The following is a 24,329-nucleotide window of genomic DNA, read 5'->3' as shown; positions in this document are numbered from 1 at the left end:
CTAAAGTGAAACTTTCACTTTCATTACTCCTAGTATATTTATTCGTATTCTTATATTACTACTCATTTACATTTCTATTTACATTCTCTATTTTATTTACATTATTTACATTTCTATTTTATTTACACTGTGTTATGCATTGTCACTTGCAGTAACTCATAAAACTATTTTCCACTGTTCATTTATAATTACATTCATTGCTTTCACTTGCTGTTTACACATTATTTACACATTATTTTCATTTCCACTTGCACTGTTTTACTCACCAGAAAGATCGTAGTCACTGTCTATCATTTTCATTGACAAATTAGCCAGTTGATGTTCCACAGCAGTCACTTAGCCCTTTACCCCTTTCCACAAGAGGTTTAGTAGGGGGTAGAGGTCACAGGGCCCTTTGCATGGGGCTAAAAAGTGGCGGAATTGGACAGGCGTGAATCCGACGTGGTTTCACCTTGAAAGATGACAGTAAACTGAATACAGTTTGGTTGCCTAGCCGCCTACAGGGAGTGCAATGCTGCCAATGTCAGCGTGGTGACAGCTGCTAATATATACGCTATGAAATGATTGGCAGGTAATCTAGACAATACATGATAAATTAGGTAGTTCCAGGTGAATGTAAATATCACTTAGGCTTCTCCCTTCCTTTCTTTTATACTGTATATTTTTATTACGAGAATAGATTATACAGCATATTTCATGGGGAAATAAACAGCAAAAATTAGCAAACGAGTGCACGTGAGGTGTTGTCAGGTGATAATTAGCCAATTCCAGGTGTATGGCACTATCACTTACCTTATTTCTTTTTTGTATATATTATTTGGTATAAGAATAGGGCATAGGGCTTATTTCAAAGGATGAAATCAGTGGAAAATTCCAGGGAAGATTTACTTAACGTAGCATGGGCGGGCAGGCGAGAGGAGAGGGTGATGAAAGGGAGGTAGGGAGAGGAGTCAAGAACGGGGAGAAATGGCTAAATTGTCAACAATGGATGGGAGTACAGATGAGATTAGGAGTGCTGACTAGTGCTGGACACTGGCAGTACTGATAGATGATACAAGCCACCGCTTGAAAGCCCGGGCGAATTCAAAATAACACAGAATCACAAAAGTGATGCCCCACGGTATGGTCCCATGCTCCCAAGCGTCGTGAAAGTGACGCCCCGCGGTTAAGGGGTTAAGTGAAGATGAAGGTGAACTACAAGGCTTGTTGAATGAGTTTGGGAGTGTGTGTAAGAAACAGAATCTAAAGGTGAATGTAGGAATGAGCAAAAGTTATGGTCTTCAAGACAAATAAGTCAATGTATGCACGGTGAGGCTGGATGGTGAGGAAATGGAAAATGCGAGTTCATTTAAGTACTTGGGTAGTGTGATGAGTAAAGATGGAAGTTTGGAGGACAAAGTGCTAGAATGGGAACAACAGGGAAGAAAGGTTGTTTGTTCTATGAAAGGAATGATAAGAAACAGGGAAGTGGGCATGGAAGTAAAAAGGTCACTGCATGATACTATTATGGTACTAAATCTAACGTATGGAAGCGAAGCTTGGATCTTGTTGGATGGACACAGGTCGAGAGTAAGCGCAATGGAAATGAGTTCTCTGAGAGGGGCACATGGAGTTACATGGAGAGACAGACTGACAAATGAGGAAGTGAAGGAGTGTTGACTGAAAGTAGGAGAAATTCATTGAGGTGGTCTCACCATGTGGAGAGGATAGAGAGCGAGAGACTAACGAGGAGAGTGTATATGAGTTAGGTGGAAGGGGGGAGAGGGAAAGGAAGGCTGAGGATGACATGGAGGAATGGAGTGGAGAGGTATATGAGAGAGGGGTGTGTGAGCTGGGGGAAGGGCAGTGAAATGGCAGGGGACAGGGTGACCTGGAAGCAATTTGTTTGTGGCCACCCCTTACAAGATTATGGCATTTGGCAACAGACAGATAGACAGAAGAAAGACTAACTTCTTAGATCCATCTATCCATCATCCAATCCTACGTTGCCCCATGAGGACTATAGGAGCCCGGGGCTAGGCAGTTGGTCCCGACGTTTAAGATAAGAGTGACCAGCCTCACTCATCCCTGGGTGGCATTACGTGAGCAATAAACCCCAACCATCTCTTGGATATAAACCTTCACCAGATCAATCTGATTGGAGTGCAATAATTACCCACTAAACCACCAGGCGCCAAAATTTGGTTATATGGTCACCACCCAGCATTGTAATTAGTTTCCTGGCATACAGGAAACCATTTGGCTTGTCACTCAGTGTAGAGTCACCTACAGGCAGAAGGAAGAGGAACATATGAAGGAAAGACAGAAAAGGAGTGTAAAGTCACCCATAGGCATAAAGACGAGGAAGGAATTACGGAAAGAAGACAGACGAAGATGGAAGGGAAGAAGGATGGAGAAGAGGAAAGGGCAGACACCCGAGAGCAGCACTACATCAAGTGAGTGGATGGTGAGCGCCCCCACCAACCACAAATTCTTGGGTTACGACTGTAAATATAAACAAGAATGGACTGAGTGTACTTAAAGTTCATCAACAATTTAAAAAATAAGACACCGACAAAAATACTGATTTGTGTTATATCAACCCTGATGTGTCACTACATAATGACAACTTAACTGTGAACAGTCGTTAAGTATGGTATGCGAAAAGTGTTCCTATATTATTTAACAGCTTTACATAGAAAAATATGTTGAATGAAAACATGTTAAATTAGGAATTACTGTACTGCACTGAAAGAATGCAGGAAATTTCATTGTTCTATACTGTATCTGAAACGTCCAAGCAAATTAAATTACTCAGTACTAGACTTACGCCATACTGTAGCAGGCTCTGAGGCCTGGGCGCTCTTAACTGCATGTTCCTACCTTAATTCTTAAAGATACATTATCACTCAACCAAATTTCCCATCATATAATGGATATGGATATCAACATTAATGAAAGCTGGCTCTATACATAGATAAAGTAGTCTGCCTACTTTATCTCTTTGGAAACATGAATAAGTGATGCATAGGTGTCCTTGGTAAAACTATCTCCCTCCTGTTCTGCACAGGCATGTGGCTGCCTGAAACACAATGATGGGTAGTGAAGTCATCACATCTCTAAGCCAATAAACAGAAGGGGTATTTCCAGTTTTCCATTTCTACCCATTCTATCTGCCTTTTATGACAAACATGGAATATATCAGCAGAATTAATTCTCTTCCTATCTATCTATTGCCAGATGCCTTAATTCCATAAGAGGCGGCCACAAACAAATTGCCTCCATGTCGCCCTGTCCCCCACCATTTCACTGTCCTGCTCCCAGCTCACACACACCCTCTCTCATATACCTCTCCACTCCATCCCTCCATCTCATCCTTGGCCTCCCCCTCCCTCTCCCCCCCTTCATCTCACTCCCATACAATTTCCTCGTTAGTCACTCACTCTCCATCCTCTCCACATGGCCAAACCACCTCAATGTGTTTCTCCTAATGCTTCCCATCACATCTACATCCACACCACAACAATCCTTCACTTCCTCATTTGTCAATATGTCTCTCCATGTGACTCCACATGCTCCTCTCAAATAACTCATTTCCACTGCTCTCACGCTTGACTTTTGTCCCTCCAACAAGGTCCAAGCTTCACTTCCATACATTAGAGCTGGTATCATAATACTGTCATGTAGTTACTTTTTCACTTTATGCTCACTTCCCTGTTTCTCATCACTGCTTTCAAGGAACTAGCAACCTTTCTTCCCTGTTGCACCCTTTCAGGCACTTCACCCTCTAAACTTCCATCCTTACTCATCACACTACCCAAGTGCTTAAACACACTCACATTTTCCATTTCCTCCTGCTAAGGCTGCAGTGCGTGTGGATAGTGAACTGAGTGAATTTTTCTATTTGAAGGTTAGACTGAAACAGGGATGTGTCATGTCTCCATGGTTGTTCAATCTGTTTATGGACGGGGTTATAAAAGAGATACAAGGTAGGGCAGTGGATGTTGAAACGGCCCTAATGAGAGAGAGCAGTGTTTGGAAACTCCCTGTACTGTTGTTTGTAGATGACACTGTGTTGTTAAGTGAAGACGAAGGGGAGCTGCAAGGCTTGGTGGATGGGTTTCAGAGAGTATGTAAGAAACGGAATCTAAAGGTGAATGTTGGAAGAGTAAAGTTATGGTCTTTGAGAGAGGTGAAGTCTGTGACTGTATCTCTCTTCCAACTGTGATAAATTATCATAGTGCAGGGTAATATCTGTTTATCACATACATGACAAACATATAAACAGATGCTGCCAGCCATTTTCTCAAGAATTTCATCAGATCAAGGCAACTCCTTGGAACAACAATAATCCACAACGTCAGGGATGAGCAGCATGCAAAAGCAATGAAAACTTTGCTGAAGCTTTAATACAAACCAGTTCCAGTGGCTTAAGATTCAGAGCTTTAGGAGAGGGTGGACAGTAGGAGGAGATGAGGGTATGGAGCAAAAGGTCTTCTGGCAATGGTGTGATCTGAAGGGCTTCACTCAGTCCGTTTTCAGAGCTTCCACTCGATTCTTGTTTGCTTTCTTGAATGAGATCAATTACATCACTGCGTATTCCATGTGGAGCTGATGAAGAAACAATAATGTTAAAATATAGTAATTTTCAATAATACTGGAATATTCACACCCATGCAATCAAGAGAAATGGTTACCTAACCAGAATATCAACTGATGAAATTGATGTACAATTAACCACAGATAATGGATACTGTAAGCTACTGAGACCAGTTTTTTCAAGTTTTCATGATCATCACATCTGATGCAGGAGTAAGCTATAACAAGTACTGTATTTGGCGGCGTATAAGACAACTCTTGAACCTCATAAAAAAATGCCCAAAATTGGGGGTCACCCTAAGTTCCGGGTATAAAATCCTAACCTCTAAATCCTGTGGTTACAGGATCCATAGGCATGATGGGAAACACTGCCAAACAATCACCCTGGCCCTTGTTTTGTTAATTACAGTACTGTGCATAACTTTCAAATACCACTGAAATTACTAACATCAACACCAAACATAACTTGCTTTCTATACTATATGAAGGCATATTTTTATAAAAATATTTCCATGGATACTGCCAGGAGGACATAAGAAGGGTGAGTAACCTGTTGAGCGCATGCCAAGAACACCAGCATATGTCTCGGTCTGAAAGTGACTGACTGGGTTGTCTGCCACCAAGTGCAGGATTGGCAGATCTGAAGCAGGGCTCATTACAAAGTCCCTCGGTTTCAATATCAAGTTGATTTTTTCCTTTCTAGCTGCCACTAATTCATAAGCAGCAGCACTCTTTCTGGGTTAACATCTTATTTCCAGCAACCACAAACCCCGTCACAGCTCCAAGTGATAAATGAAAATGTGAAGCTTGTTTTAAGTTAACCCTCTTGATATCATTCGACACAGGCTACGCCTTACCGCGAGTGAGTACTCAGGACGTGTGACTCAGCGCCCATGGCCACACACTGACCCCTCTTGTCACCGTGTCGTTCCCATGCACTCGAAAGTTCATAAACAATTTATTCTCGCTCCCTTATTTATGCTTCAATAATCGTAATTTTTTTTTCACCGCAATCCTGAATAAAGGTACAGTACTTGCTTATCGTGCTGTAAAAAAGATCACCCGAATGTATATTACGCCTTAATTTATGTTTTTTTTTTAATTTCAGTTTTTCTCATAGAAATATAATTTTCATGGTAAGTGTTACTGAGAAAAAGTTATAGGGAATTTATCTGGCTACATTTTGGTGTATGAAGAATTACTGTAGGTCAATTAGGGTCAGGGTACTCAGAACGATGCAGCACAGAACACTTCAGGACGCGGTCAAGAACAAGGCTCGTAGCACACTGACTGGGGCGGTGGGATGACACTGGGTGCGGCGTGGGTTGAGAACGGTGGAGGGATACACGGGGACGCAATTAGTGCATTCCAGAAATAAATGTAAAATCATTCTCTAGCAAAAAAAAAACAGAGGTCATTTCGTTTGATGCAACCTTCGTCGAATGGTAATGAGCGGGTGAAAAGTGCACAGACACAGCCTGCGTCAAATGGTTATGAGTTGGTGAAATTTGTACCGCACCCATAAACACGAAAGAGTTAAAAGTGGTAGAATATGCCAATTTATCCAATAATTGAAACAACAGTGACACTGCTGTTATTCCTAGTGGATTAACTTCAGTCCTACAACCACTTGATGTCTGTCTGAATAAACCATTCAAAGACCACATCCAAGAGCAATGGAAGGAGTGGATGATCAACGGTAAAATGTTGTACTGAAAAGGTGGGAATATGCATGCTCCGGGTCTGGATACACTGTTTGATTTTATTATCACAGCATGGAATGATATTTCTGTGGAAACAGTCATCAACTCTTTCAAGAAATGTGGAATATCCAATTTGATGGATGGCAGGGAAGATGACATTTTGTGGGCGGATAAGGAAGCTGAAGCCAATGCCAAAGTTTCATCTTTCAATTCAGAGCAGGATCCTTATGACAAAGAACTGCAAAGTCTAACTCAGTACGAAGTTGATGAACTGATTATGTCAAATGTGGATGATACTGATTTGGAAGGTTTTTAATCACTGACAGTTGATGTAATGACTTTATTAAAATGTAACTTTCTTTTAACCTACTGTATGAAATTCATGGTAAATGATTTCCAGTTTTTAATACAGTATGAATTAATACTGGAATATTAAATGTATAACCCATTTAGATATTGGAGGTGGTCCATGCACACTAGATAGCCTGTAAAACCCACAGAAGATGCTGGTTTAAGGTTAAACCTAAACAAAGGCTGTGTTGCTTAGCAAGGTGTTAATAGTACAACTTCACTGGTCAGTGGGAAGAGTAATAAAGGACTTCGGTTACTCGGGCTGCAAGTTCCCAGTGTCTAAAGAGTTGGGACTCATCTTATACACAGAGTATACCTCTAAACCCACATTGTGCATGGAAATATTGGGGGTAGTCTTATACACAAGTCAGCCTTATGCACCGGCAAATACAGTACTTCGAAAATGATAACCATAATGACAATAATAATGTGACCATGGACAGTGACAGAATCATGCACAATACTGTTCTTCACCACCTATAAAGTTTACAAAATTAACATCTAGTGGCAATGTCTATGGTACAAGACTAGAAAATTGTGACACAAACCAGTTCTGAGTTGGCTGATATCTACACGGAGGAGGTTTAGGAGCCGAGCCAGGGCAGTCCAAAAGGCGTCAGCAGTCTTCATACAGAGTTGGACAGCAGCAGCATCACCTCCAAGCCATCTACACCCAACAACCACTGCACTCAGCATCCCCTCCTGTCCAATCAGCTCAAGGTGTTCCCCTGCACTCAGCCCACACCATTCCTGCTCACTCTCAACTTTTACATCCTGTCAGGAAGAAAACATCTGGTATGTCTTAGTCATTCTTTTTTTTTTTTTTTTTACTTCACTGTACACCTTGCAATAAACTTAAAAGATGTAATCATCAACCACATACAGGAAGACAGTCTTGTATACTACTGGTTCAGTCGTGTCACAACTTAAGCGAGGGTTATATTCCAAGGGTCTCGCATATAGCCAAAACATCCCACTTAACTACAGTCTTGTATACTACTGGTTCAGTCGTGTCACAACTTAAGCGAGGGTTATATTCCCAGGGTCTCGCATATAGCCAAACATCCCACTTAACACCCCTTAAATCATTCCTAAACTTAAAAAAAAAAATAACAGAACAGTAGAATACAGTACACTTAAATCATAAAGCTTTTTCTGAATAAAGAAGCTGAAGTCTGACATTTGGCAGTGAATGTGGTTAAAAAAAAAAAAAAAAAGCCATCAGACAAAAATCTAACTTGAAGAGGTTGTTTATAAAAGGTATATGGTGCAGTGATCATGTGGAATGTATGTGAGTACTGTACTGTCATTTCATCAACTGCAGAGGGGTTAGTAAGCTCTTCATCAGACCTGGCCTAATCCTACCCAGTACATGACATGGTGGCTCAACTCAATCACCACACAATGCATTACCAGCCACCTGTTGCCACCAGAGCACAATTTTGTCAGTAATTTATCAAAGCGTTCCACTGCTGATGATTACTGTATTGACAATTTTGGTTTACAAAGATTCTAACACACAAATTTTTTAAAACTAACAAGAAAACAAAACAAATTCATAAATTGCGGAGACATCTGTGAACCAGTCTTCGCCTGGTGGGCGAGGTGCTTGCATGGTTTTCACAGCAACCCCCCACACCTCACAACACATCACAATGGTAAAGAATTCCACCACGGTAAACTGAAAGTTATAATGCATAAGCTTTTCATTCCATTATTAAACACAAAGACATCCGCTGTTCATGATTGATGAGCAGTACTTTGCTATGAATGTGTCCCAAAATAACTGATGGAAAAGTAAGTCTGGCTTTTAACATGCGTACAAAGATAATTTATATAGTGTGGTGGTCTGTGAGTTAATCTAGCCTGAGGCAACTGTGTGCATTGGTGGATCCTCCACAATACCACATTACCACAATAATACACACATGTATGCTGTAGCAGTTCTCTCTCTCTCTCTCTTTTACTCATCAGTAACTAATTTAGGCAAAAAGATGGGCTCAAAAATAGTGGAATGTATAATGATGTTTAGGCTATTTTCAAAGCCTACATGGGCTTTATTCACATACTGTAATTTATAATGCAGTTTCTTCCCTTGCCCTTACCTGTACATTACACAATACTGTACAATACCCCAAGCTTCATTCAGTTATTTTAGAATATTGACATTATGCAGGTACCAGTATATACCAGAATACATATATAGATATGTGTGTGTATTCTTACCTAATTGTATCTTAACAAGAACGAGTCAAGTTTGTACTGTCCCACGTATTAAATAACTTTTATCATATGAGGAGATTTAATTCACGTACTTAAAATATTCAAAGGGCATGATAACATGGCTGTTGATAAATACTTCACAGCTGATCACTCGAATTATACTAGAGGCAATGGGCACACAATAATTAGCAATCAATTCCAGTTGCATTAAGCTATGCATTTTTTCTTTAACAGAGAGTTGTAAATATATGAAACAAATTGCCCTCCAATGTAGTAAATTGTGATACAGGACTAACCTTTAAAGGTCGCTTGAATAAGTATCTGTCGTCTAACCCCCAGCTTAATATGTTTACACCAGAATAAAACACTCGTGTATAAATAAGCTTTTTTTTTTCCCTCAGAGCCCTGATCAATTTATTAAAAGCAAATAAAGAACTGTATAAGCACAGACTAGGTGATGCACAGAGAGCCCTGTGTTAACGGTCACAACTCTTACTTTTGACCTGTGATGGGCTGTGGATCACTGAGGGTCCCTGTTAGTGAAGTGACCACCATTGGGATTTTTTTTTATGTACCATGGGTCACTGCTACACCAGGAAACTTGTGTAACTGTCCCCAATGTGAAAGTTTCTTGTCTCAGTGGAGTGAAAGGAGCTGGGGCCTGACTGACTGCTACCTACTTTAACCCATTAACCACGGGTGACAACCATAGTCTATCTAGCAAAACACGCTCCACACCCCGGGTGACCACTATAGTCAATTAGCAAATTTTGAAAAATCGCGGGTGCTTTCCTCCCGTCTGCCACCCTAAACCCTCACAGTCGGTATGATATCTTAGAAAAAAGTGTATATACATACATAAACACACACACACACACACACACGTACAGTATATATATATCTCTCTATCTATCTATCTATGGCCCGACACCCCAATCCCGCAAAGGGTGGCCGCAGACAAAACGCCTCCAAGTCACTCTGTCACCCACCATTTGACTACCCTCCCCCCAACTCACCCCCTCCTCCCTCATATACCTCTCGACTCCATCCCTCCACCTCATCCTCGGTCTACCCCTCCCTCTCCCTCCCTCCACCTCACCTACATACACCCTCTTAGTCAGTCTTTCATTCTCCATCCTCTCCACATGTCCAAACCACCTCAGTGTATTTCTCCTAATCTTCTCAACCACATCCACATCCACCCCACAGCGTTCCTTCACTTCTTCATTCGTCAACCAGTCCCTCCACGTCACTCCACATGCTCCTCTCAAGTAACTCATTTCCACTGCTCTCACTCTTGACTTGTGCCCCTCTTGCAAGGTCCATGCCTCGCTTCCATACGTCAGGGTAGGGATCACAATACCATCATGCAGTGATTTCTTAACTTCCATACTCACCTCCCTATTTCTCATCACTGCTTTCAGTGTACCAACAACCTTCCTTCCCTGCTGTACCCTTTCACGTACTTCATCCCTCAAAGTTCCATCCTTACTCATCACACTACCCAAGTACTTGAATGCACTCACATTCTCCATATCCTCACCATTCAACCTCACTGCACACTCTGTGACTTCATTCCTCTCAAACACCATAACTTTACTTTTGTTTACATTAACTTTCAGCTTCCTCCTCCTACACACTGTCCCAAATTCATTCATAACTTTACTTTTGTTTACATTAACTTTCAGCTTCCTCCTCCTACACACTGTCCCAAATTCATTCACCAAACCTTGCAACTCCCATTCATCTTCACTCAACAATACTGTATCATCAGCAAACAGCAACACCGGAAGCTTCCAAATCTCACCCTAATTCATTAGGGCCAGCCCCACATCCACTGCCCTACATTGCACCTCCTTTACTACCCCATCCATATATATATTAAACAGCCATGGAGACATCACACACCCCTGTTTCAGTCCCACAATGAGATCAAAGAACTCACTCAGCTCATCATCCACTTGCACCGTAGCCCTAGCTCCCTCGTACATACTCTTCACAGCACTCAACAATTTCCCCTCCACTCCATATATTCTTAATACCTTCCACATACCTTGCCTATCTATGCTGTCATAAGCTTTCTCCAAGTCCATGAAGGCAGCATACACTTTCCTTCCCTTCTCTAGATACTTCTCCACTAAACATCTTAGAACAAATATCTGATCTACACACCCTTTTCCCTCCCTAAATCCCCCTTGTTCTTCTCCAACTAGCTCCTCTGTCATATGCCTAACCCTATCAATGAGTATTCTACCATATATTTTACCAGTCACACTAAGAAGGCACATACCCCTGTGGTTACCACATACTTCTCTCTCCCCTTTTCCTTTGTACAGAGGAACAATTATACCTGATTTCCAGTCCTCTGGAACCCTTCCCTCTTCCCAAGCCAATCTACACAACTTCCATATCCACTCCACAACAATCTCATCCCCATACCTAAGCATTTCACCACACGCTCCATCAATTCCTGGGGCCTTTCCCAGCTTAATCTTCTTCATCGCTTCCACTACTTCCGCCCTACTGATCTCTTCCTCCCTCCTCTCATCTCTTCTTCTCCCAGCCATTCCCCAACCACTTATACTCACACTGCTCTCACTCTCTACATTCAACAAATCCTCAAAGTGCTCCTTCCATCTCCTCAATTTCTCTCTCTTCTCCACCAACAATCTATTATTCCTATCTTTCACTCCCCTATTATTTCCCCTTTCACACTGCCTTACTTTCTTTACCTCCTTCCAAAACAATTTCTTACTCTCCCTCCATTTCACACTCAAATTCCTCCCAAACTCTTCATCCACTTTCTTCTTACTCTCCTTCACCAGTCACTTAACCTCCCTTCTCCTGCTCACACATACCTCTCTCTTATCTCTCTCATCTTCTCCCCTACCTCTACTCGCCAACCATTCACCATATGCCTTCTTCTTTTGTTCTACAGCTCGTTTCACCTCATCATTCCACCATGCTGTCCCTTGCACACCCTTGCATCTCCTCCTCACTCCACAAACCGCCTCACACGCTGCGCCTATCTCTTCCATGAATATCTTACATACGTCTTCCACCCCTTTCATCTGCTCTAGCTCATACCTTCCCGATCTTTCTTCCACTATGCTCTTATACTCTGTCATTTTCTCACTATCTTGCAATTTCTCCACTCTTCTCACAGCAGCTGCTTCCTCCTGTCTTCCCCTTCGCCTCCTCAACCACTTTCTTTGCATCTTTACCTTGGCCATCACTAAGTGATGGTCCGAGACTCCATTCCCCCACCCTCTCCACACTCTTGCATCCAACACTTGTCTTCTCATTCGCTCATCCACACACATGTAGTCTATCATTGCCTTTCATTCAACAAGTTCACCATCCATCCTCCTCATTACTCTCCATGTATACCGGTGGATCATCTTATGACGAAAGTAGGTGTTGGCTATTGCCAACCCCTTACCAGCACAGATGTCCATCAAAGCACTACCATTCCCATCTACTTCAGCTGGCACACCCCACTGACCAACCACTCCATCCACTCGTATATTCCCAACTTTGCCATTCATGTCTCCAATCAACAGCACTCTCTCGCTCCTCTCAAACTTGTCCATACATGCTTCTACTCTCGCCCAAAACTCATCTTTCACTCTTGCCACTCAATCCTCTGTTGGAGCATACACACATACAATCGCCCATGCTTGTATACCTACTTTCATCCTCACCCATACAATCCTTGCACCCACTGTTCCATACTCTCTTATATTATCCTTCCACTTCTTGCTTATCATCAGACATAGTCCCTCTCTTGCCCTCTCATTCTCACTGACTCCCACACATATACCTACACCATATTCCCATTCTCTCACCCTTTCACCTTCCCATTTAGTTTCAGTCAATCCACATATATCCACTCCTGCATCCTCAAGCACCTGAACAATCTCTCTCTCTTTCACTTCATCATTCACTCCTCTCACATTCCATGTTCCCACCCTAAGAATGTCCTATGTCCATTCCTTAGTCGTCAACGTATGGTCCGTCCGGGTCCGAGGCGCTTTATTCGCTTTTTTAATTAGTTCTTTTTACGGGGTGGGGCACTAACCCACCACCAACCCTTGTAGTCGCCTCGTACGACAAGCAGGGATACTATCCGATGTAATAGAGCCAAAGGCATGTCCGGAAAGTGGTCCCATCTGGATAGTGGGCCCCAGCCTCCTGGACTTGTGCTTATGAACCCTAACTCAGAAAAACACCTATACAACTCCCTCTGGACATGCATAGCATCTATTTAAGACCCAAATCACATAAATAAGGGACATAAAAGGCTGAAATAAAGACAAAAGAACCAGAGAATGAGGTTTTAGAGGTGTTTATACAATATTAAACATTCTGGGTACTTACAACAAGTTCCTGGCTCCTGGACTGGTTGCAACCGTCCGTTTGCACTCCACAGTTAATCCTTTGCACTCTAAATTCTAATTTCTTAACACTGCACAACACTGTAAATTCCCATGTGGTCTAGTGGCGAGGTATTGCAGTTTATTCACTGTTTATTCACAAAAAGCTAGCACATGTGGCTTCCATTATGATAAGCATCTGCTCTTGATCGGAGTTAGGCTGTGACTGTTGATGATGGGGTAACAGAGTTGCCAGATCGCAACGGCCACATTACCAAACGCCTCAATTTTCATTACCAAATGGGGTTCGTGGAGGATTAGTGCCCCTCCCTGTAAAACAATTAACTCTAAGCCCTTGACCACCCCGTTTGGGATACATGGCGTCTGGCAATGGATGGATGGATGGATGGATTACCAACTTCGTAAAGCTAGCATCTATTCTTCACTAATTATATATAAAGGTGGAAATTCATGTAATCACTCTTCTTATAATTAACTGCATGTTGATTATTTTCATGCTATATAGGCCAGCAGATTAATCAGAGAAAGCAAACAATCCACCATCTCCATCCTGTGTATCCTCATACATGTGAAAAATCCATTTGGTATTGCATTATTCTGATTCATTACCAAATGAATTTTTCATTACCAAACTGGCCCACATTTGGTAATGAAAAATACCAAATGGCAACCCTGTCAGGGGAGGGGGGAAGGGGGAGGAAGGAAGGGGGGAAGGGTCCATGGTGTAACAGTTGTTCGGCACCGTGCGGCAATTTCAAATTATGGGTGGAAAAAAAATTGGATTTTGGGGGGATTTTTTCTTTTTTTGGCCATTTTTGGGTTCCGAAGGTCCAAGCCCACAATGTCCAGTAAGTGGGGTGTCCGGAAAGTGGGCATCCGGAAAGTACAGTGATTACTGTACATATATACGGTAAATGTACATACAGTAAGCCCTTAATTCACGCGAGGGTTACGTTCCCAGACCCTTTGCATATGTGGTAAATTCGCGTATATGTTCTGCCCATGTGTGCATATAATTATGCATGTGTATTAAGTATATTACATCTGAATAATACTGTTTATGTACTACATACACCTTATAAACTATCACAAAGTATGAAAAACAACAAATAAGTAAGAAACTTAACACTGAAAGCTGACAAGCACAGGCACAGGTGGAGACACTTCAGCAGTCTGGTGCCCTAGCCCTCACTCCCTCCCGTATGCTACATTCTGCCTGCGAACAGTTGACTCATTCACCCCAAACATACGGTTCCGAGACAGTTCACAGGCGTAGGTGGAGACACTTTAGCACAGTCTGGTGCACTAGCCCTCACTGCCTCCCGTATGCTACGTTCTGCTTTCTTTATTGTATGAACAGTCGACTCACCCCAAACATACGGTCCGAGACAATTCACCGTCAAAACATGGACGATTCCCCGTCATTCTATAAATATACTTATTATTGATTAATTAATACTTTAATAACTAATTTTCAGGGGGATTTTATAAATCATTTATGTAAAAAACTAGTGTATTGTACTTGCTAAATAAACTGGTATGTAAATAAATGACGGGGAATCGTCCTGACGGCGAATTGTCACCGACATTCCTTCCGTAAGTTTGTTCAACACTTTAACTTTCTCTGTCAGCAACATCACTTTACAAGTCCATTTTGGTGTGTTACCACATGCATCACTAGCACAACGCTTAGGCCTCATGTTGGCAAACAAGGCAAGCAATCACTGGAAGGCAGAAAAATAAGCCACAAATAACGATTCGCAGGTCACGCATAGTTCGACCATCAGATTCAAACTGACTGTGTGGTGCGTGGTAGACCGACCTCACACACACACACACACACACACACACACACACACACACACACATATGTATGCACACGGGCAGCAGGTAGGCATTTTTATATTTTATTTATTTCTCCAGTATATTAAAATTATTTATTTGAATACTATAATTTTGTTTTAGTTATTGTACAAAAAATTCGTGGATAAACGATATCGCATGAAAAAAGTTTGCGTGAATTAAGGGATTACCTGTATATATATACAGTATATATATATATATATATATATATGTATATATGTATATGAGGCCGCGCGTGCGAGTTTGTACCAAGCGACATTTTTTTAAAAAGCCAGAAATCATGTTCCAAGTTTGCGAATATTGAAATGATCATAACTCTGTTGTTTTTAAAGCTAGAGACTTCATTCAAAGACCAAAATGAAGGGTAAAGTAAGCCGAATATGCCCATATTGTTAGTCACTGAAAATAATATACGCAAATATACGAAATTATAGTTTTTTTTCGAAATACTGAAAATTGGCGATTTTTAGTATAAAACTTCAACGAAGTATAACTCTGTTATTAATAATGCTAGAGACTCCATTAAAAAACCACAGTAAAGAGGAAAGGATGCAGATTATAAATATACATACAGATTTTGGTTAAGCCAATTAGTGCAAGAGAAAACACCTGTTTTCTAAGTGTGACAATTTTCACTCAAAGTTCATGATCACAAAACCATTCAGTACATAGTTGTTAATGGACATAATGACATCAAATATGCACTAGGGCGTGGTGATAATGCACTATGCCACCATGTGCATTATCACCACCCCCAGTGCCCGCAAGTAGTGCTACACATCCACCATTAAAATCACTACTATCACCACCATCACCACTAAATCACAACTGCATACAGTATCATATTCCCCAGTGGGTAGGGGTTAAAAGAAATAATGTTTACTGCGACATTTATTTCCCTAAAACTAAAAATATTTTGCTACCCTCTGGAAAGATTAAAACAGTACTAATTTTGATAGTATTCACTGAGGGGATAATGAGGGATAAATGTCTAAGCGCTATCTTATATAATACATCCTTAACCCCTTAACCGTTAGGCGTCACTTTCGTGACGCTCGGGAATGAGGGATCATACCGCAGGGCGTCACTTTCGTGATTCTGTGTTATTTTGAATTTGCCCGAGCTTTCAAGTGGTGGCTTGTATCATCTAACAGTACTACCAGTGTCCAGCTATACTCAGTTCTGCTAATGTCATCTGTACTCCCATCCACTGTTGACAATTAAGCCATTTTTCTCCTGTCCTTGACTCCCCTCCTTACCTCCCCTCCATTACCCTCTCCTCTTACCTGACCAGCTGCACTGTGCTACACAAATCAAGGAAGGATTTTTCCACTCATATTATCCACTGATATGTGCCCTATGCCCTATTCTTACACAAAATAATATATAAAAGAAAGAGAAAAGGTGAATGATACTGCCATACATCTGGAATGAATTAATTATCACCTGGCAAAACTTCACATGCATTCGTTCGCTAATTTTCCCCGTTTATTTCCCCTTGAAATATGCCATATGACCTGTTCTCATAACAAAAATATATATAAGGAAGGAAGGGAGAAGCCTAAGTGATATTTACATTCACCTGAAACTACCTAATTTATTATGTATTATCTAGATTTCCTGCCAATCATTTCATAGCATATAAATTAGCAGCTGTCACAACGCTCTCACTGTCAACCCTTCACTGCCCCTAGGCCACAACATTCAGTTTACTGTTGTTTTTCCAAGGTGAAACCACGTCGGATTTGCGCCTGTCCAATTCCGCCGCTTTTTATCCCCACGCAAAGGGCCCTGTGACCTCTACCTCTACTAAACCTCGTGTGAAAAGGGGTAAAGGGCTAAGTGACTCTGCTGTGGAATGTGAACTGGCTAATTTATCAATGATAATGATGGACAGTGACTACGACCCATCTGGCGACTCTAAAACAGTGTAAGTGGAAATGGAAATAATGTGTAAATAATGTGTAAAGAGCAAGTGAAAGCAATGAACGTAAATATAACTGAACAGTGGAAAATATTTTTATAAGTTACTGCAAGTGACAGTGCATAACATAGTGTAAATAAAATTGAAATGTAAATAATGTAAATAAAATGGAGAAGGTAAATGTAAATGTAAATAAGTAGTAATATAAGAATACGAGTATAAATACTAGGAGTAATGAGAGTGAAAGTTTCACTCTAGCATGTATAAATAATGGGAGTAATGAATGTGAAAGTGACAGCTTTGCTCTCTACGCTAGTTTACAAAACAAAAAAGTGAATGCCTGGAGTGAAAATAAACTACTACTACTGAAAGAAAATTATAGATAAATACTGTATATATAAATAAGTGTAATAAAGTACTAGGAATATAAAGTGTGAGTGTGTTTATAAATAATAAATGACAGCTCCGCCTCAGAATACCATCGGGGAACCAGCACAGAAGGAAAGCTCGTATGCACTCATAATTTACATTGCTTTCAGTTTTTTTTTTTTTTTTTTTTTTTTTTTGTTTTTTTTTTTTGAATGTGGATTCCAAACTACTTGAAATTCATAGAATAGTATTTGTTTTTATAATATCAGGCAGTGGTAACAATATTACTGGGTATCGGGAAGTGTAAAGTGGAGACTTCATTACCCAACTTTAGTAGTCTCCACAAGTCCTACGGTAGACAACGAAGGCTTAACAAACATCCCAGGAGAAAGCTGAAGGTATGTGCCATATATAATTATAATATTCTAGGACTAATAACTGATTTTTGGCAAATATTTTTAAAAAGTCAGTCGGAGCACGAATATCCACGTGGGACACGCACGGCACACTCCCAACAACTCCGCGGTTAAGGGGTTAATACCAAAGCAGTTTCTTTGTCATCCTGTATGTTACATCGTGCTCACAACATTTGAAAATCAAAGGAAACACTGCATAAAAACAAAAAAAAATTCAACTTCCTTCTGATACTAGCCTGTTCTCATTTGATCCCAAGGAAATAACATTAGGCTTACTGCTTCCGGAATATGGTGGGTATACTGCACGGCGTAATATGTAACACATTCAAATTTGAAAGACTTGTTGAGTAATACATAACATATTCAAATTTGGAAGACATATCAGGCAGTTCAAAATTCTAATACAATATATCACTGCCCGAAACTGTCCAACTTACGTTACAGTACATAATACTCGACAAGATGAACCGTGTAATTAAACTGATTGCAAGCCCAAATCTGCAAGAAACTGGGGCCACAACATTAGGCTACTACCTCGGAAATACGATAGGAATATTGTCCTGGGCAATTCACAACATATTAATATTAGGAAAAAAAGTAAGACACTTTTCTATTCTGTCTATCTATCTACCTATTGCCAGACGCCTTAATCCCATTCGGGGTGGCCACAAACAAATCGCCTCCATGTCGCCCTGTCCCCCGCCATTTCACTGCCCTGCTCGCAACTCACACCTCCCTCTCTCATATACCTCTCCATCCCATCCCTCCACCTCATCCTCGACCTCCCCCTCCCTCTCCCCCCTTCCACCTCACTCACACACACTCCATCCTCTCCACATGGCCAAACCACCTCAGTGTATTCCTCCTAACTCTTTCTATCACATCCACATCCACACCACAATACTCCTTTATATCCTCATTTGTCAGCCTATCTTTCCATATGACTCCACAGGCTCCTCTTAAATAACTCATTTCCACTGCTCTCACTCTTGACTTGTGTCCTTCCACCAAAGTCAAAGCTTCACTTCCATACGTTAGAGTTCGTATCACAATACTGTCATGTAGTAACTTTTTCACTTCCATGCTCACTTCCCTGTTTCTTATCACTGCTTTCAAGGAACCAGCAACCTTTCTTCCCTGCTGTGCCCTTTCAAGCACGTCACCCTCCAAACCTCCATCCTTACTCATCACACTATCCAAGTACTTAAATGTACTCTATCTATCTATCTATTGCCAGATGCCATAATCCCATAAGGGGTGGCCATTTGACCAAGTTATTTGTTTTACGGGGAGGGGCACTAACCCTCCACCAACCCACTTGTTGACACGGACTCACATTTTCCAATTCCTCACCATCCAACTTCACTGTACATTCACTGACTTCACCTCTTTCAAAGACCATCACTTTACTCTTCCCTACATTCACCTTTAGATTCCGTTTCATACACACTCTCCCAAACTCATTCACCAAGCCTTGCAGCTCTCCTTCGTCTTCACTCAACAACACAGTATCATCTGCAAACAACAGTACAGGGAGTTTCCAAAAACTACCCTCTCTCACCAGGGCCACTCCAACATCCACTTCCCAGCGTTGTACCTCTTTTATTACCCCATCCATGTACAGACTGAACAACCATGGAGACATGACACATCCCTGTTTCAACCCAACCTTCAAAGAGAAAAATTCACTCAGTTCACCATCCACAAGCACTGCAGCCTTAGCACCATCATACATACTCTTCACAGGATTCAACAACTTCCCATCTACTCCATATATTTTTAATACTTTCCACAGTCCTTGTGTATGCACCCTGTCATATGCTTTCTCCAAATCCATGAAAGCCGCATACAACTTCTTTCCCTTCTCTAGAAACTTTTCCACTAAAGATCTAAGAATGAATATCTGATCTACACAACCTCTTCCCTTCCTAAAGCCTCCCTGCTCTTCTCCAACTACTTCCTCTGTTATTTCCCTAACTCTGTCAATAAGTATCCTACCATACACTTTTCCTATTATACTAAGAAGACAAATGCCCCTATCATTACCACACACCTCTTTTTCCCCTTTTCCTTTGTACAAGGGAATAATTATACCTCACTTCCAGTCCTCCGGAACTCTACCTTCCTCCCAGGCCAATCTGCACATCTTCCACATCCATTCTACTACTATCTCTCCCCCATGCTTCAGCATTTCACCACACACTCCATCAATTCCTGGGGCTTTCCCCAATTTAACTTTCTTCATTGCTTCCACAACTTCTATCCTACCAATTTCTTCATGTCTTCTCACCTCTCTCCTTCTCCCAGCCATTCCCCAGCCACTTATACTCACATCACTTCCATTCTCTATGTTCAACAATTCCTTACGGTGTTCTCTCCATCTGCTCACTTTTTCTCCCTTCTCCACTAGTAATCTACCATTTTTATCTTTCACTCCCCTGCTAACTTCACTTCCACCCTGACTTACTCTCTCCACCTCTTTCCAGATCATTTTCTTACACTCCCTCCACTTTACACTCAAATTCCTTCCAAATTCCTCATCCACTCTCTTCTTACTCTCTCTTACTAATCTTTTCACCTCTCTCTTTCTTTCTACATATAACTTTCTCTTCCGCCTCTCAACTTCTTCCACGTCCCTATTTCTCATCCATTCATTGTATGCTTTCTTCTTTTGTGCCACAGCCTGTTTCACCTCTTCATTCCACCACGCTGTTCCTTGCACCCCCCTCTGTCTTCTCTTCATCTCACACACCACATCACATGCTGCATATATTTCTTCTGCGAATATCCTGCACACACCTTCCACGTCCCCCATCTGCTCCAATTCATATTTGCCCAATCATTCCTCCACTTCTCTCTTATATTCTGCCTTTTTCTCATCCTCTTGTAACCTTTCCACTCTCCTTGCAAATACTCCTTCTTCCTGTCCTTCCCTTCTTCTATTTCTCCATCTTTTTGGGATCTTGATTCTGGCCACCACCAAGTAGTGGTCAGAAAGTCCACTTCCCCAACCTCTATAAGCTCTTGCATCCATTACACATCTTCGCATCCTTTCATCCACACACACATAATCAATCATTGCCTTCCTTTCATTCAGTTCACCACCCACCCTTCTCATCACTTGCCATGTATACCTGTGGATCATTTCATGCCTGAAGAGGGTATTGGCTATCACCAACCCCCTCCCAGCACAAATGTCCACTAATGCACTGCCATTTTCATCTATCTCAGCAGGCACACCCCACTCACCAACTATTCCATCCACCTTCACATTCCTTACTTTACCATTCATATCACCTATCAAAAACACTTTCAATCCTTCCAAACTTTTCCATGCACACTTCCACATTTGTCAAGAACTCTTCTCTCACTCTGCTTGCACGATCTTGCGTTGGCGCATACACGCACACAATCGCCCACATTTGTATTCCAACTTTCAATCTTACCCACACAATCCTTGACCCAACTGATCCATACTCTCTTATGTTCTTCTGCCATCTTTTACTCACAACTATACACACTCCTTCTTTTGCCCTCTCATTCTCACCTACTCCTGCACATATACCCCAACCATACTCCCATTCTCTCACACCTTCATTTAGTTTCAGTTACTCCACATACATCAACTTTTGCAACCTCAAGCACCTGGACAATCTCTCTCTCTTTCACCTCATCTTTCACACCTCTTACAGTCCATGTTCCGATTACCATGTCCTTTGTCCGGTCCTTGGTCGTCATCTTTTGGTCAGTCTTTGTCCAAGGCTTCTTGTTCGTCTTTTTAGTTAGTTGTTTTCCGGGGAGGGGCACTAACCCTCCGCCAACGCTTTTAGTCGCCTTTTACGACAAGCAGGGATACTGGGGGAGTATTCTTGAAGAAAATATCACTGCCTTCTTGAAAAAATATCACTGCCTTATATTGTGCAGTACATTCTTAATAATGCCCAGCATAATTACGTATTGTATCAGATGATGTGGCATGATGAAAGTATGAAAATATTATATATATTCACCTGTTTTTAATCTAAAGCCTGACAGACCTCAGTGACCGGAACAATCTGAAACTCTGCCATCACTTCTTGGTGCGACTGTACAGTATTTTAAAGTGCGTCAAAATTGTGGAAGTTAAAATAGTTAAATTCACGTAAGTTGAGACATAACTGTATACCATTATCATCCTAACACAACATCTCAAAGTCAAAGAGACCTTGAGCAAGGTTCTTTGATAACTTTGGAGACGAAAACCAAAAACAAAAGAAATGTTCAGGTATAGTTCTTTCCCCTTCCTGTGGTTAAGGAGGTATAAACTGTATCACAACCACTGGGTAATGAGTTGAGTTACTACAAAATGATTTAATAAATAAATACATAAAAATAAATTTATTTGTCAGCCATCAAATCTTTTATAATCTAATCAAGAGCACAAAGGCCCAGGGCTATACTACTAAGCCAAACATTTAAGACAAGAATGAGTCGCTCATCTGAGCAGCATTATATAAACAACAGACTCTAATCATCTTTCAGATGCCAATTCCTTTGGGCCACATCTGGTTGGAGTAACTTTAAACCAGTAAACCAATTGCAGGTTGTACCATCCAATGGAGAACTGGTTTGCTGGGGTACACAAACCCTCTGGCTGGTCATTCAGTCACCTAAAGGAACCACTACATTAAGTGAGGGTATGGGAAGTGTCTCAAACCCTTTATTCTGACAGAACATGTTGGTACTATTCGATCGCCCATAGCACATGAGCTTAATATGGTATTACTTATACGGAAGGGGGGAGGGGAGCAATCAAGACAGTAAGAGCAGCAAAGTTAAAATCTGTCACTGACTGGTAAGATTTCATCATCATTCTAGCTACATATTTTTTCTCACCTCATCAGTCTCATCATCATCCTCTGAGGAACATAACTGAGAGAGATCAAGGTCTTCCTCTTCCTCCTCCTCCTCACTTGACACAATTACATCACCATTATCCTTACACTCATCTTCACTGTCCGAAGAGTCCAGGACACTAAGTTCATCTGAAGAAAACATTGAGTTATTAGGCTGCATGTTTTTCATTAAATGTATACTCAAGCAATCCTTGTTAACAATAAGAAAATGAAAGCAAAAGAGTGATACAGCAAATAGTTTGATTAACTATAAACACGAACTGTAATTATTAGGAACAGAGTGATTTCACCCTTTTACTGTATAAAACATCCAGTCCACTACAAAGTACTATCTTTCGATATTATTAGCATCCTACAAATTTTCATCATCATCATCACCACCATCCTGCCTCTTTCTTTTCCAACACAAAGATGGGGAGGTTGGGTCCCAATAGCATGGAGAGAGAGAGAGAGAGAGAGAGAGAGAGAGAGAGAGAGAGAGAGAGAGAGAGAGAGGGGGGGGGGAGGAGGGGGGGAATTTATCAGGAGTATGCTCAATGAAATGGGCCAGACAATCACTGATCCACCATTTAAGCCCCTACAAACCTGACTCCCTCTTAGTGGCATAACCATCCATACATTAAGCAGTTGTCAATACCTGTCAAGCTAAACAAAAATGAGTGCCAAACTCTTTTCATGCACTTGTCCATATAAAATTCATTCAACCAGCTCAATCCCTAGTCTGTACCCTAGCCTCCTCAACCTCCATACAAGTACTGTATATTGTTTTCTTGAACACTAATTTACCACATATATCCACCTTCTTGGCCAACCACACCTCCCTGCACCTTAAAACTTCCTCACACATACACTTTTCACCACCATATTTAGACCCATTCTCTCCATTATTACCAAATAATCGTGGTGGCAACCATCATCCTGTCACTTGATGCAGTGCTGCCTACTTCATCCTTAGTGTTTATCATTCTTTTTCTGTGCCTGCCCTCCACTCTTCCTATTTCTCCCATCTTTCCAGTCACTTCTCATTGCTTTTCTTTCCTTTACAGGTGGCTTTATATTGAGTGACAAGCCAAATAGTTTCCTGTAGGCCAAGAAACCATTTACAACGCTGGGAGGTAACCATATAACCAAACCATATAACCAAACCATACATGCTCCCTAGGTGTCAGCAAGTGGGTTGGTGGAGGGTTAGTGCCCCTCCCCATAAAACAAATAACTCAAAGTCAAATGGCCACCCCTTACGGAATTATGGCATCTGGCAACAGATATATAGATAGAATATAAACACACTCTTCAACTCTTATTCTCCACAGAGTTCCTTAATCCACATGTTTCATGAATAATATTACTTCTTATCCAATCCACTCACTATTTCACACATTTCTCAATAACTCCATTTCAACAGCTCTAACTTTTGACTTTATGTTTTCAATACACACCAAAGTTTTACACCCATGTGTTCATGAGGTGACTAAAGCTGTTTCATACAATTCTCTTGCAGCAACATACTCAGATTAACGTTCTGTATTGATGTCTTCACAGCACTAGCTACTTTTCTTTTCTGTGCCACTCTGCTTTCCACTTCCTTTGCACATTTATTTCTCTCTCTC

At 41.2% G+C, this 24,329-nt stretch overlaps 1 protein-coding gene across 1 annotated transcript in view; it reads right to left on the bottom strand.

Moving 5' to 3' along the window:
• Nucleotides 1-24,329, bottom strand: part of Smg5 (Smg5 nonsense mediated mRNA decay factor) — a 179,230-nt gene that overhangs the window by 27,180 nt on the left and 127,721 nt on the right. Inside the window, exons 10-12 of the mRNA XM_080277945.1 lie at nt 22,700-22,848; nt 7,181-7,406; nt 4,397-4,590 (exon numbers count right to left, since the gene is read on the bottom strand). Of these exons, the coding sequence (XP_080134071.1) occupies nt 4,397-4,590; nt 7,181-7,406; nt 22,700-22,848 (569 nt within the window). The remainder of the gene's footprint in view (nt 1-4,396; nt 4,591-7,180; nt 7,407-22,699; nt 22,849-24,329) is intronic.

This window comes from Coenobita brevimanus, chromosome 71 (assembly GCF_032717465.1).
Source record: "Coenobita brevimanus isolate Jiangsu-jjx chromosome 71, ASM3271746v2, whole genome shotgun sequence".
Lineage (NCBI taxonomy): Eukaryota > Metazoa > Arthropoda > Malacostraca > Decapoda > Coenobitidae > Coenobita > Coenobita brevimanus.
This window is presented reverse-complemented; position numbering and strand designations above follow the sequence as displayed.